The sequence below is a fragment of the Chiloscyllium plagiosum genome, unplaced genomic scaffold (genome assembly GCF_037043375.1).
Source record: "Chiloscyllium plagiosum isolate Xiang-an unplaced genomic scaffold, Cpla_swu_hap1 HiC_scaffold_27, whole genome shotgun sequence".
Classification (NCBI taxonomy): domain Eukaryota; kingdom Metazoa; phylum Chordata; class Chondrichthyes; order Orectolobiformes; family Hemiscylliidae; genus Chiloscyllium; species Chiloscyllium plagiosum.
In genome coordinates this window covers 22060258-22076620 of record NW_028270165.1, presented here as the reverse complement: position 1 = coordinate 22076620, position 16363 = coordinate 22060258, and the positions used below count along the sequence as shown (strand labels likewise).

Here is a 16363-nt window from a genome sequence, read left to right as displayed (position 1 = left end):
CTACTCAACAGCTACCTGATGAAGGAACAGCGCTCCAAAATCTAGTGCTTCCAAATAAGTCTGTTGGACTATACCCTGGTGTTTGTGTCATTTTAAAACTTTGTTTCCAGTGAATACAGCCCACACCTCCCACTGTTGCCAGTAAACTTTGCAATGCCAATGAAACAATAAACCTGCAGTCCTGAAAAATTTACAATTTCGAACAATACTAGCTACTCATTCACTGCTCCTTCTGAGACCAACACTGGAAACTCGGTGCTGGTGGCTGAAAGAAATGAGAAGCTGTTGGATCTCTCAGCTTTCAATGAGAGTTTAAGCCTGACGGTGAGTTCAGGTAACCTTTACTGCGACCCAACTTTGTTGCAGCTTCAGATCTCCACATCACAAGGCGTACACACTCACTCCCACTCCCCCCACCACACTTTCTTTATTATTGGTCAGTTGAGTTGTCGCTTTGTAACTGGATCCTTCGTACAGCCGGGTAAAGCATGCAGCTGGGACGACTGAGTGAATCCTTTCCCGCAACGGCAGTTTCCATCACTGAAAAGGACATGAGAGAATCAGATGGGTTTTTGCCCTCTGAAAATGGTTTCATCCTTAGATTCTGAAGTTCAGATTACTGACCGAATCCCAATTCTGCCATCTGCCGCGACGGGATTCGAACCTGAGAGTCCCCAGAGCGGGGTTATTAGCGGCGCTCGGCCATCGCCCCTTCCATCCCCCCTGCGATGGCACGTGAACACGCTGGTGCCTCCCCAGGTGGGAGGAGCAGTGAAGCCCTCCCCGCACTGACAGCAGGTGAACGGCCTCTCTCCGGTGTGGACCCACTGGTGGGTCAGCAGTGCAGCTGATTGAGTGAACTCCCTCCCGTACATGGGGCACGTGAATGGCTTCTCTCCCTTGTGGACCCACTCGTGCGTCTCCAGATGGCTGATCCGACTGAAGTCCTTCCTGCACACCGAGCAGGTGAATGGCCTCTCCCCGCTGTGAATACGTCTGTGGGTTTCCAGCACGGATGGGGAAGGGAATCTTTTCCCTCAGCCCCCACATTTCCACGGTTTCCCCATTGGGGGAGCTTTCCTTGTGTTGGTCTGGGTTTGAAATTACAATCAGAACGGGGACATAGTCTATCCCCACCGTAAGGGATGAGACTTTGATTCCCCCAAGCTGAGTAAATGGTGTGAAGCACTTTTCACAGTCAGCGCACTGAATCTCCCTCACTCGGTGTCTCAGTATTCTTCCTGCCGCACCAGTTTCCAAAATCTTTCAAGCAATCAAAAGCAACCATGTCTTCTTGATTGGAATGGCTGCTGATATTCAAGTCCCAATGAATCAAGTGGCTCTGTCAGATGTTGATGTATCATTTGTTTTCAGATTTCTTTCGGCACGTCTTCCTGCAAAAAACAATCACAAAATAAGTGATCACTGTCAGTACAGTTAATGAACATAACATTGGTGGCAGTTCCTGTCGTTTGCCAGATGCCTGCTGATCACATAATACCCAGCACACAGAAACCTGAAATCCCTCATGCAGCCAGATAGGTTTAGGTGTGTTTAGAGGAAAACTTCATTCAAATCTAATCTAATCTAATCTTAAACTAAATACGTGTACATATATATATATATATCAATATGCCAATCCTTTCAATGCGGCTCAGTTCCATGAGAAACTACACTTTTAATTGTGAACATGAGGAAAAAAATAATTTTTCAGGGGGCAAACTGCATACGTGCCAAACTGAGGGAATACACAAGGAAAATACCCAAAAGAGAGATAGAAAGTATTTGAGCACCTTTGCAGAATCTGATCCCTCTCTGGATTCACTCCAGTTGCTACAAGTAAACCACCTGATGAAGGAGCAGTGCTCTAAAAGCTAATGCTTGCAAATGAGCCTGTTGCAGTATCACCTGGTGTGGTGTGAATTTTAACTTCGTACACCCCAGTCCAACACCGGCATCTTCAAACCGGGGACATAGTTCTTTGAAAGTTGCATCATTGGTAGACAGGGTGGTGAAAGAGACGTTAAGCACACTTTCCTTCATTGTTCACACCATTCAGTGTAGGAGTTGGGAAATCACGTTGTGGTTGTGCAGGATATTGGTGAGACCACGTGGAGAGGACTGAGTACACTTCTGGTCGCCCCATTGACGACCACAAGTTGTCGGGTGACCTTATTTCTATTTATAAAGTCATGGGGCGTGTAGGAAAGGTAAATATCACAGGGGGAAGAAAGGGGGGCTCTCCCCTTTTTAACTTCTCTTGGCATTCAGATACTGAAATCCTGTCAGTAACAGCAGCATCGCCAGAGAGCATACTGCGCATGCTCGTCGGTACAAGGATGAAACTGCGCATGCTCCTCACTGCACGCAAAGCACACGACGCGACATTCTTTTGGTGGGCCAATCAGGAGTCTTGGAGGACCGGAAGGTGAGTGGTCCTCCTGCTAATCAGTGCCTTCCTATTGTCTGAATGCAGAAGTTGGAACACGAGTTTCGGAAGCTGCTGCTGCTCTGTCTCTGAATGAAGAGTGAGTTTGTTCCAGACTGCAACCTCCCTACTCTGTCAACCATCTGTGAGTATGGCACTCTCTTCTCAACTCCTTTTCCTTTTTTTTCATTCTTGTATTCAATCTTTGACTTCCCTTTCCTTTCGGTTGCTGCTAATGAATGCACGCCGTGGACCGATTCGGGAAAAGGTTTTCATAAACAGAGAGTGGTTCATGTATGGAATGAATGTCCAGAGGTAGTGGTGGATGCACGTACAGATGCAACGTTTAACAGACATTTGGATAAGTACCTGAGTAGGCACGGTGCGGAGGGATGTGGGTCAAACACTGGCAAGTGGCACTAGTTTAGTTTGAGAACATAGTCAGCATGGAATAGTTGGGCTGAAGGGTCCGTTTCGGTGCTGTCTAACGTAACTGTTCTGTCGTGGTCTTAAAACCATTGTCTTACCTTCCATTTTAAACGTGCATCCAACACACAAAGTACTCAAAAAAAAACCACCTCAACCACACAAATTAAATATCCACACTTTGTTGTTCAAAAATCAGGCGAACTCAACCCAGGCATCAATGTGGACTTCAATAGTTTCCTCATTTCCCCTTCCCCCACCTCACCCTAGTTCCAAACTTCCAACTCAGCATTGTCCCCATGACTTGTCCGGACTTGTCCTACCTGCCTATCTCCTTTTCCACCTATCAACTCCACCCTCTCCTCCCTGACCTATCACCTTCATCCCCTCCCCCACTCACCTATTGTACTCTATGCAACTTTCTCCCCACCCCCACTCTCCTCTAGCTTATCTCTCCAAGCTTCAGGCTCTCTGCCTTTCTTCCTGATGAAGGGCTTTTGGCCGAAACATCAATTTCAAAGCTCCTTGGATGCTGCCTGAACTGCTGTGCTCTTCCAGCACCATTAATCCAGAATCTGGTTTCCAGCATCTGCAGTCATTGTTTTTACCCCTATCCTATCCAGTCATTTCTGCTGGTGGATGAGACCAGGCCTCAAGTTAAGGGGAGTAGATTTTAAATTATATTAGATTACTTAATGTGGGAACAGGCCCTTCACCCCCAACAAGACCTCCCCAACCCCCTGAAGAACAACCTACCCAGACCTATTCCCCTACATTTACCCCTTAACCTGACACTACAGGCAATTTAGCATGGCCAATTCACCTAACCCACACATCTTTGTGACTGTGGGAGGAAACCAGAGCACCCGGAGGAAACCCACACAGACAGTTGCCCGAGGCAGGAATTGAACCCGGGTCTCTGGCGCTGTGAGGCAGCAGTGCTACTCACTGTGCCACTTAGGACAGATGAGGAACTGCTTTTCCTGGAGAGTAGTCAATCTTTGGAATTCTCTGCCCAAGGAAGCAGTAGAGGCATCTTCATTAAGTATATTCAAGACACAATTGGATGGGTTTTCATGGTCAGGGAATTAAGGGTAGTTGGGATAATGCAGGGAGGAAGAGCTGAGCCAATGGATATATCAGCCACGATCAGCTCGGATTTCAGTTTCCCACAGAGTAAGATATTAGTCTGTTCTCTGCTCTGCTAGATTTCTGCTGAAGCCTTGACCCCCACCCCTACATCTTCTGGAACAATAAAACATTCAGTTATTCAAGACTCAAGCCACAATCTCTCTACCTGTCAACCATCCAGACACAGAGTGTAGTCCTAGCTGGGAATCAAACAAGAGAAACAGAACAAAATTAGAAATAAATAAATGCTCATGCTTAATGTTTGTTCATGAGGAAGTAAACCAGAAATAGGGCTCTCCCAGGATTCTTATAGTGCCCCTCTTGAGGCATTCTCTCTCCCTAACATCTAACTATTCATACCCCGCTATGATTTACAACAATATTTACACCAACAGAAATAAAGCATCTGTTATCAAGTAGACATAGGGATATACAACACAAAATAGACTTTTCTCTGTCTCATTCACACACATACATCCATGGGGATGAATTTGTATTTGCAGAATTATATTTGCAGAGACATTCTATTTTTCTCAAAAATGCACAATATACAGGCTGTTCAATCCATGTAATATTTTGTAAATTCCTCTTTGGAAATAGAACCAGTCTGACTCAAGATTGGGATACAGACAGACTCTGAATTCACACCTTTAATGCATTGTCAGAACTGAGATGTCACATTTTGTTATAAAACCTTATTATCTCAAGAAGATGTCTTTCAGGAAATTCCGCAATTTTCAAATGAATGATATGAGCAGCTCATACTAAAAAATGAAAAACTTAACAATCCAGGGTTTTTCAATATATCATTTCAGTGCACTGTAATGATTTTCCAACCATTTTCTGTCTTATGATTTTATACTCCACAATCACCTGATGAAGGAGCCACGCTCCGAATGCTCATCATAGTCATAAAGGTGTACAGCACGGAAACAGACCCTTCGGTCCAACTCATCCATGCCGACCAGATATTCCAACCCAATCTAATTCCCCCTGGCAGCACCCAGGCCATATCCCTCCAAACCCTTCCTATTCATATACCCAACCAAATGCCTCTTAAACATTGCAATTGTACCCACCTCCACCACTTCCTCTGGCAGTTCATTCCATACATGCACAACCCTCTGCATGAAAAGTTGTCCCTTAGGTCCCTTTCAAATCTTTCCCTTCTCACCCTAAACCTATGCCTTCTAGTTTTCGAGTCTCCAACCCTGGGGGGAAAAGACCTAGGCTATTTGCCCTATCTATGCCCCTCATGATTTTATAAACCTCTCTACAGTCAACCCTCAGGCTCTGATGCTCCAGGGGTAAAATAAATGCCCCAGCCCCCCTCTGTCTGTGTAACTGGTTAAAGCTCTTTCCCATTGTCAGTTCACTGGGACACATACACTCATTCTGTGTAACCAGTAAAAGCTCAGTTCACTGGTGGTTCCTCTCTGAGTGCTTCTCTACTCACATGAATGTCCAGTACCTTTTTGAAGCAGGTCGAATGGATTTCTCTTTCCAGATTCAACCCCCCAGTGATATTGAGTGACCATGTCAGTTCTTGTTATGGAATTTCTTCCAAGATTTCTGTCTGCAGATCCTCCCCTTCTGATACCCTGTTAGCAAACTTGAAACAAATCAGCACTGTCTCTACCGAGTAGAAACTCTGATTATATTGTATGTGTCTGTGTGTTTAAAGTACTAACCCAGGAACATACAAATGGTAGTATTGATTTAAAATACATAGGAGACATGAGGGAGGAGATGTCAGGACCTGGCACACTCTGAACCCTAACAGGATGTTCCAAGTGGTAGTGCAAACATTTCAAAATGAAGTGGATGGCCATAGAGCTGTACAGCACAGAAACAGTCCATCTCGTCCATGCTGACTAGATATCTGAAATTAATCTATCTTATTTACCAGCACTTGGCCCATATCCCTCTAAACCCCACCTATTCACATACCCATCCATCTGCCTTCCTCATTCCCTGTTTTACTTGTACTGATACCTTTGGGGATCTCTGAACTTGGACAGTAAGGTCCCTTTTTTCCTCAGCACTCTGTAGGGATCTATTATATATAGCTTACTTCCTTCTCTATTAAGATGAGGTGTTGTCCCTCCAATTTGCGGTTTGATTCGTTGTGGCAATAGAGGCGGCCAAAGATGGTCATGTCAGAAAGGGGGTGGGAAGGGGAATTGAAATGGGTGGTGACTGGAAACGCTAGTCGGCTCTGTGGACCCAGATATGATGCTCAGTGAACCATTCCCCAAGTTTGCGCTCGCTCTCCCCGATATAGAGAAGACCACAACTGGCAAACACATGGCAAATGCAGTACCACAATATGAAGTTATAGCCTTTGCTGTGGAAAAAAAGTAGAAAGGAAGTGCATTGTTTAAATGGAGATGTAATTGGATGTGGAGAAAGTGAGAACTGCAGATGCTGGAGATTAGGGTCAAAAAGTGTGGGACTGGAAGAACACGGTAGGTTAGGCAGCATCCGAGGAGCAGGACAGTTGGCTTTTTGGGCACGAGCCCTTCATCAGGAGTGATGTGTGGATGGACAAAGGAGCCTCAGCGTCCTTCTACACCAGTCGCTGCCAGTTGTCAGACATGTGCAGCAAGCAATCAGCAAGGCAAGTAGTATATTAGCAAGAGGAATTGAGTTCAGAAGTCGGGGTGTCTTCCTGCAGTTAGGGGGTCATTGAATATATTCAAGGCTGAGTTCATCTGATTTTTGAACAACAAAGAAGTGAATGTTTGTGGGGGAAGGCAAGAACATGATTTTAAGACCAGTACAGAACAGTTCCAGAGTCATACAGCACAGAAACAGACCCTTTGGTCCAACTTGTCCATGCCGACCAGATATCCCATCGCAATCTAGTCCCATCTGCCAGCACCTAGCCCATATCCCTCCAAACTCTTCCCATTCATATACCCATCCAGATGCCTTTTAAATGTTGCAATTGTACCAGCCTCCACCACTTCCTCCTGCAGCTCATTCTATACATTTACTACCCTCTGTGTGAAAAGGTTACCCCTCAGATCTCTTTTGTTTCTTTCCCCCCTCACCTTAAACCTATGCCCTCTTGTTCTGGGCCTCCCCTTCTCCCCACCGCAGGGAAAAAAAATTGCCTATTTATCCTATCCATGCCCTTCATGATTTTATAAACCTCTATAAGGTCACCCCTTAGCCTCCAACGCTCCAGAGAAAACAGCCCTAGCCTCCCTTTAGCTCAAATCTTCCAACCCTGGCAATATCCTTGTAAATGTTTCTGAGCCCTTTCAAGTTTCGCCAACATGTTACTGATAGGAAGGAAACCAGAATTGTGCACAATGTTTCAAATGTGGCCTAACCAATGTCCTGTACTGCGACAATACAACTTCCCAAATCCTATACTCAGGGGATTGGGAAAGTTTTCAAAACTTACAAAAGACAACCGGGAAAGAATGGAGGGAAAAACCGAACCTTTGAAGGTCAGCTTGGAGGCATAAAGGTCTCAGGACAGGGGGGTGGGGATGACCCCAGCTATGGGCCACGTGTGAGCAAACGGTTCCAGATTGATTTACGATATCTGGTCGGTACAGACGAGTTGGACCGAAGGGTCTGTTTCTGTACTGTATACCTCTATGACTCTGGCTTTCCACTAATGTTTGCCATGTCAGTATATTCAATTTCTCTCTGGTGTCAGTGTTAAGACCTTGATGTCTCATTTTGCTTCCCCTTCTCAGGGATGTTAACCATTTTATTTCTGGTTGTTCCGAAAGAAGCTGCGTGGCAGGTTCACCCTGAATTGACACACATTGTATTTGCTTCCCAAAATCAGACCTGCTCACTCAGCAGGATCCCAATGTTGTGAAAGATATTAACTTTCAGGTGGAGTTACCCAAAATTCAGAGAGATGTCAGTCTTGTTTTTGCTTTTCTGCCCCTGTAAGATCCTGAATCAGCACCTTCCGGGGAATTGGTTAGAGCGGAGTGAGAACAGAGGGGGAGAGAGAGTGGGATGGTGCTTTCAATTTTGTGAAATAATAAAATAAAAGAATATTCTGCAGAAAGTAGAATTCCTTTTTTAGAATTTCTACCCTGCACTGGCAGTGATGACTTTTGTAATCTCTTTTTACAGCGTATTTGAAGATCTGATGGCGGAAGTTTCTCAATCAACTTCTGCCCAAAACATTGACCCTCCTGCTCCTCAGATGCTGTCTGACAAATCTGTGCTTTTCCAGTGCCACATTTTTCGACTGACTCTCAAGCATTTGTGATCCTCACTTCGCTGTCAATGTCTGACAGTCACTCAGTCCACCAGGACCGCAACGATTTTCGACTGATTTCTGTGAGAGGGATCAAAGCTTTTTGGTTCCTGACTGACTGAGTATGTTTTCAGCAGCAGTGGGACTGGACAAGAGACCCTACTGTTGCAGAGCACTAATTGTGGAGCGTGTAGCAGCTATACGACCTGGAAAGAGGAATTCACGACAGGAAAGGGCTGGAAATTCGATTGTGTGCTGCTGAAGCTTCATCCGTGGAGAAACCCGAGGAATCCCGTCCCGTGGAGAAACCGTGGAAGTGTGGCGACTGTGGGAAAGGCTTCCGTTTCCCGTCTGCCCTGGAGACTCATCGGCGCAGTCACACCGGGGAGAGGCCATTCCCCTGCCCTGTCTGTGGGAAGGCCTTCAGACATTCCTCCCACCTGCTGGCCCACCAGCGGGACCACACAGGGGAAAGGCCCTTCAGCTGCCCAGATTGTGAGAAGGTCTTCATGTTTTTCTCTGGCCTGTTGGCCCACCGGCGGGTCCACACGGGAGAGAGGCCCTTCAGCTGCTCTGAGTGTGGGAAGGCCTTCAACTATCCCTCCGACCTGCTGAGGCACCAGCAGTTCCACACAGGAGAGAGGCCCTTCAGCTGCTCTGAGTGCGGGAAGGCCTTCAGCAATTACTCCAACCTCCAGACCCACCTGCGGGTCCACATGGGAGAGAGGCCCTTCAGCTGCCCTGTGTGCGAAAAGGCCTTTACCCGGGCCTCCTCCCTGATGAGGCACCGGCAGATCCACATGGGGGAGAGGCCCTTCAGCTGTCCTGAGTGTGGGAAGGCCTTCAGCAGTTCCTCCACCCTGCTGACCCACCAGCATGTCCACACCGGGGAGAAGCCGTTCACCTGCTCTCAGTGCGGGAAGGGCTTCACCTGCTCCTCCAATCTGAGGAGCCATCAGCATGTCCACACGGGGGAAAGGCACTTCAGCTGCCCGGAGTGCGGGAAGACCTTCAGCACGTCCTCCTCCCTGCTGACCCACCAGCGGATCCACACAGGGGAGAAGCCCTTCAGCTGCCCCGAGTGCGGGAAGGCCTTTACCCAAGTCTCCAACCTGCTGAGGCACCAACGGACCCACACGGGGGAGAGGCCCTTCAGCTGCCCCGAGTGTGGGAAGGCCTTTACCCACGTCTCCTCCCTGACGAGGCACCAGCGGGTTCACACAGGGGAGAGGCCGTTCAGCTGCCCGGAGTGCGGGAATGCCTTTCCCCACGCCTCCTCCCTGCTGACCCACCAGCGGATCCACACAGGGGAGAGGCCCTTCAGCTGCCCCGAGTGCGGGAAGGCCTTTACCCAAGTCTCCAACCTGCTGAGGCACCAACGGACCCACACGGGGGAGAGGCCCTTCAGCTGCCCCGAGTGCGGGAAGGCCTTTACCCACGTCTCCTCCCTGACGAGGCACCAGAGGGTCCACACAGCGGAGAGGCCGTTCAGCTGCCCGGAGTGCGGGAATGCCTTTCCCCAGGCCTTCACCCTGCTGAGGCACAGGCGGGTCCACACGGGGGAAAGGCCGTTCACCTGCTCTCAGTGCGGGAAGGGCTTCCCCTGCTCCTCCCACCTGCAGGAGCACCAGCGAGTTCACGTGCCATCGCAGGGGGATTGAAGGAGTGACGGCCGAGTGTCATTATCGATTGGACTATCAACCAGGTTCCGGGGACTCCCGTGTTCGAATCCCACCACAACAGATGGCAGAATTGGCATTCGGTCAGAAATGTGGAGTTCGGAATCTAACTATGAGACCGTTTCAGGGAGGGGGAGATGGGGGGGAGAAAGCCCCCATCTGATTCACTCTCTCCCTTGTTAGGGAAGGGAACTGGCATTGTGGGAAAGGATTTACCCAGTCTGGCCTACACGTGACTCCAGACCCACAGCAGTCTGGTTGACTCTACACTGCCCCTTCCTGGCAAATGAGCGGGGAGAAACTTACTTGGAGACAGGGTATGGGTTGAAATTGCTGAGTGAGGCAATACTTCCTCTGGGTTACGGTTTTACCAAGGATCCAATTACAAAGGAACAACTTGGTGCTGGCCAATAGTAAAGACAGTGAGGGGGGGTGGGACAGGGGAGGTGTAGTGTGCGCGCTTTCACCTTGAGCTGTTCAAAAAGCAACTGCTTTTTCTCTGCCTTTTTGCTGGGGGATCTGAAGCTGTAACAAAGTTGGGTTGCAATAAAGGTTACCTGAACTTACCACCGGGCTCAGACTCTCATTGAAAGCTTTGAGCTCCAAGAGGTTTTTGTTTTAAAGCTGCTCATTTCTTTCAGCCTCCTGCACTAAGTTTAGAACTTGGAACAAAAAACATAGAACAATACAGCGCAGAACAGGCCCTTCGGCCCTCGATGCTGCGCCGACCTGTGAACTATTCTCAGCTCGTTCCCCTACACTATCCCCAAATCATCCATGCGCTTATCTAAGGATTGTTTAAATCTCCATAATGTGGCTGAGTTGACTACCTTAGCAGGTAGGGCATTCCATGCCCTTCCCACTCTCTGCATAAAGAACTTGCTTCTGACATCTGTCTTAAATCTATCACCCCTCAATTTGTAGTTATGCCCCCCTCGTACAAGCTGACGTCACCATCCTAGGAAAGAGTCTTTCACTGTCTACCCTATCTAATCCTCTGATCATCTTATATGTCTCTATCAAATCCCCCCTTAGCCTTCTTCTTTGCAATGAGAACGGACCCAAGTCTCTCAGCCTTTCCTCATAAGACCCTCCCTCCAGACCAGGCAACAACCTGGTAAATCTCTTCTGCACCGTTTCCAATGCTTCCCACATCCTTCCTGAAATATGGGGACCAGAACTATACACAATATTCCAAGTGTGGCTGCACCAGCGTATCGTATAGTTGCAGCGTAATATTGCGGTTCCCTGGAACTCAATCCCTCTACGAACGAAACATAACACACTGTATGGCCTCTTCACAGCACTATCCACCTGAGTGGCAACTTTCAGGGATCTATGCACATGGACTCCAAGATCACTGCCTTCCTGTTATTCTTCCCAAAGTGAATCACCTCACATTTAGCTGCATTGAACTCCATTTGCCACCTCTCAGCCCAATTCTGCTAATCCATCCACCTCTGCCTGCACCTAAGTAATTTTAAAAATGTCAAACCGCAGTAGTCCCAAAACAGATCCTTGTGGCACACCACTAGTAACCGGACTCCAGGCTGAATATTTTCCATAAACCACCACTCACTGCCTTCTTTCAGAATGCCAGTTTCTAATCCAAACTGCTAAATCACCCTCAATCCCATGCCTCTGCATTTTCTCCAACAGCCTACCATGTGGAACCTTTACTGAGGTCCATGTACACCACGTCAACTGCCCTATCCTCATCTACATGCTTGGTCACCTTCTCAAAAAACTCAATAAGGTTTGTGAGACACAATCTGCCCTTGATGAAACCATGTTGACTATCTGAAATAAAATTGTTGCTTGCTGAATGATTATAAATCCTATCTCTAATATTCCTTTCCAAAAGCTTTCCTTCAACAGAAGTAAGGCTCACTGGTCTATAATTACCTGGGTCATCTCTGCTGCCCTTCTTGAACAAGGGCACAACATTTGCAATCCTCCACTCTGGTACTAAACCTGTCGACAATGACAACTCAAATATCAAAGCCAAAGGCTCTGCTATCTCCTCCCTCGCTTCCCAGAGAAACCTCGGATAAATCCCATTGGGCTCAGGGCAGTTGTCTACTTTCACTCCTTCTAGAATTGATAACACCTGTGTGCAACTAACCTGGATCCTTTCGAGTCTAATATCTCGTACCTCATTTTTCTCCTCTACAATATTCTCCTTTTCCTGAGTGAAGACCGATGAGAGATATTCATTAACACCTCTCCAATCTCCACAGGCCCCGGACTCAACTTCCCACTTCTGTCTTTGATTGGCCCTATTCCTACCCTAATCATCCTTTTATTCCTCACATACCTATAGAAAGCTTTAGGGTTCTCCTTTATTCTATTTGTTAAAGACTGTTCATGTCCTCTCTTTGCTCTTAACTCTCTCTTTAAATCCTTCCTAGCTAATCTGTAACTCTCCATCGCCTCATCTGAACCATCTTGCCTCATCAACACATAAGTCTCCTTCTTCTTTGTATCAAGAGATGCAATTTCTGTTGTAAACCCCGGTCCCCTTACCTTATCACTTCCTCCCTTCCTGACAGGGACATACCTATCAAGGACACACTATATCTGTTCCTTAAACCAGCTCCACATTTCAATTGTTCCCATCCCCTGCATTTTGCTACCCTATTCTATGCATCCTAAGTCTTGCCTAATTGCATTATAATTGCCCTTGCCCCATTGATAACTCTTGACCTGTGGCATGTTCCTATCCCTTTACATCGCTAAATGAAACCTAACTGAATTATGGTCACTCTCTCCAAAGTGCTCACCTTCCACTAAATCAAACACCTGGCCTGGTTCATTACCAATCACCAGATCCAGAGTGACCTCCCCCCTGTCGGTCCTTCGACATACTGTGTCAGAAAGCCCTCCTGCACACACTGGACAAAAACCGATCCATACGACGTACTAGAATGAAAGCATTTCCAGTCAATGTTGGGGAAATTAAAGTCCACCATACTGACCACCCTGTTCCTTTCACTCCTACCCAGAATAATTTTGCTAATTCCCTCTTCCACCTCCCTGGAACTCTGCGGAGGCCTATAAAAAAACTCCAAGCAGTGTGACCTCTCCTCTCCTGTTTCTAACCTCAGCCCACATTACCTGAGTAGACGAGTCCTCATCAAAAGTTCTGTCAGCCACCGTTATACTATCCTTGACTAACAAGGCCACGCCTCTCCCTCTTTTACCGCCTTGCCTGTTCTTAATGAAAGATCAAAACCCTGGAACCTGCAACATCCATTCCTCACCCTGCTCTCTCCATGTCTCCGAAATGGCCACAACATCCAAGTCCCAGGTACCTATCCGTGCTGCAAGCTCACCGACCTTATTGCGGAAACTCTGGCGTTGAAGTAGACACACTTCAAATCACTTCACTGTCTGCCAGCACATTCCTGTGACCCTGAAATCCTGTCCCTGTCCTTCCTACTCTCATCCTCCTGTGCATTGCAGCTACACCCCCCAGTTCCCATCCCCCTGCTGAGCTAGTTTAAACCCACCCGAATAGCACCAGCAAATTTCCTACCCAGGATATTAGTACCCCTCTGGTTCAAGTGAAGACTGTCCTGTTTGTACAAGTCCCACCTTCCCCAGAATGAGCCCCAATTATCCAAAAACCTGACACCCTCCCTCCTGCACCATCCTTGCAGCCAGGTGTTCAGCTGATATCTCTCCCTATTCCTTGCCTTGCTATCACGTGGCATGGGTAACAAACCAGAGATAACCACTCTGTTTGTTCTAGCCCTCAGCTTCCACCCGAGCTCCCTGAAATCCTGCCTTACATCCCTATCCCTCTTTCTGTGGGAGATTAGAAATGTTGTTTTTGTGGATGGGTGAGGGGATGTAGTAGGGGGAAGGGAAGCGGAATTCTTGTAGCATGTAGCATACATAAGGCTACGACTTTAATGAATATAGAGGGTCTTTTAAAGAAAATAGTTTTAAGCTAGGAAATAACTTTAAAGTGTTGTAGTTGACCACAAAAAGAAGCAGCAGGGGTATTTCACAATAAAGCTGAAGTTAAGTGATTCCGCAATAAAGTGATTCCGCAACTTGTAAACTGAATAAGAAAGCGAACAGGCTCTGTTTTGGCGCGCATTTCTGCTTGATTGCAGAAGCGTCCAGTACTTAGAAGACTGTAATAAATTGTTCTTGTTTCCAAGGCTTTGTCTCAGGCTGATTGATTTGTGAGTGAGTTCTGTTTCTCACAATTGGGGGCCTCGTTACGGGATCCAGGACTCAGACCACTCGACACTCTTGGGATGACCGGGGAGGTGCACCTCGCCGATTTCGGTGATCTCCGACTCCCTTGCTTGTCGTTCGCAGTTTGGGTGAGTACGATCCGGACTGGGAGACCCTGGAAACAAGGCGGGTTAGGTCGGGCAGCTCTTGTGCGCAGGACCCGGGTCGGGAAAGGTCTTAAAGGATATATCCGGGGGCAGCGGTATTTTCTGCAAGAATTGCTGCGGGACGGGGCACACCGAAATGACCAGGTAACTCTGTGCACAGACCAAGGTCAGAAGAGAGACCTTTTATGTCTTGCCTTGGTGGTCGGGACATATAAAAGTATGGGGAATTGGCAATATATAAAATGGAAAACAGCCAGTGTCAGAATGGCTGGTAGTTGAAGGGCTACTGAGGATGCCCTTCATAACTAACTTATGACCAGACGTCCAGATGAATATTCAAAAGCTAGAGGAGTCGTTGCGGAAGGCTCAAAGTGTCTGTGAGACACGGTGTCTGTGTGTGTGTGTGAGAGAGAGAAAGAGCTGTACAGCAACTAGAAAGTTTAACCCGTTGTGATTTGGTTTGAATGCACATTTGTTTGTTGGTGATTGAATGTTTCTGCTTTGTTCCCTGGAGCTCGAGATCCGGGACTGTTTTGAATCTGATTTCTACTATGGAAATTTTAACATGATTTCTCTTAACGTTAAGGATTTTACAGATTATGAAATAAAGTGTTAACTCCTGTTCTTTTTACAGGTCATTACTGCCTTACTATCAGTTTCTAACTAATCTCTTTTATCCTTACATAAAAGTGATTTATGGAGAACAGTTGAAGTCTCAAAAAGCATATAGTTAGTCAGATTAATCGGACGAGTAATGTGTCTAGTCAGGACCCTGAAGGGGGTGTGGAAGAAGGTGACACCGGACCTCGTTAAGATTAATTAAATGAGCAACAATGGGAGGCACGGGAAGTTGCCTGGGTAACGATCGATCTGTAAATAACGTTAAAGGGGAATATATTTCACCCGACAGTCCTTTGGGGAGAATGTTGGGAAATTGGGAACATAACTCCCGGACGCGGGGGAAACATAAGGCTACAATGGTAAACTATTGTTGTTTTGTCTGGACTAGAGAAAGTATTAAGGCGCCTGGTATTTTTTGGCCCAAATATGGGTCCGATGAGGATTAGCTGTGTAAAGATCTTAATATATATGTTAATCGGAAAGAAGCGGACAGTCAAAAAGAGTCCGGTTATGCGGTTTGTTGGATAGGGAGCGCGGGAGTAAAATTATGTCCCATGAATAGGGAGGAATCAGGGAAAGAACAGAAAAAGAATGAACAAGGGAAGCCACAATGGGATCCTTTAACGTGTTTGCTGCCCCCATATACTATTCCCCGGAACGAGCCTCCAGCTCCCGAAGTAGAACTGAGTCCAGACACAGAAATGGGAATGGACTCTGAACTAAAAGATGTAGAACCTGGGGGGGGAGGCAGAGTCACTCGAGCCACCACACGTAAAGGAGGGGCAGAGATAATGGAAAATGTAAAATTATGTCCCTTATGAGAGGTTCTGATTGGGGAAGGTACAATCGGATATATAAACGCTCCCTTAACGAGCAGTGAAGTTAGGGTCTTTACAAAGGAAATGAAAAGTTTAATAGAGGATCTGGTTGGACTAGCCGAACAATTAGAGCAATTCCTAGGGCCTAATTTATATACCTGGGGAGAACTAATGGCAATTTTAGGAACGTTATTTTCAGGGGAAGAACGAGGTATGATTAGGAGAGCAGCTTTATAGGAATGGGAAAAGAGGCACCCAGTTGGGGAAGAAGGGGCCCCAGCAGAACAGAAATTCCCAAATGTTGACCCTCAGTTGGAAAAGTGTTTGGGAATGGATCTCGATAATCATTTAGCACAGGGACTCTTAAAGATCCAGTTTGTCACGAAATCATGGCCAGACATACAAAAGAAATTACAGAAATTAGATGGATGGAGTGAAAGACAGATGGAAGAGCTGTTACGTGAGGCACAGAAAGTGTATGTGAAAAGGGAAGACGAGAAGCAGAAACAGAAAGCCAAAATGATTGGAGGCAGTAGAAGAAATAACAAAAAGGAGACTGGGGTCAAGGGATAACAGCAAGGGTAGGGGAGGACACGAAAGACAAGGGTCAGATACCTGGGAAAGGCGGCAACAAACCAGAGATAACCACTCTGTTTGTTCTAGCC

General features: G+C 47.0%; 1 protein-coding gene across 1 annotated transcript in view; it reads left to right on the top strand.

Moving 5' to 3' along the window:
• Positions 1-16363, top strand: part of LOC148143409 (uncharacterized) — a 204486-nt gene that overhangs the window by 26792 nt on the left and 161331 nt on the right. The window contains 1 exon segment of the mRNA XM_087975188.1: positions 8520-9874. Coding sequence (XP_087831314.1) covers positions 8520-9874 — 1355 coding nt within the window.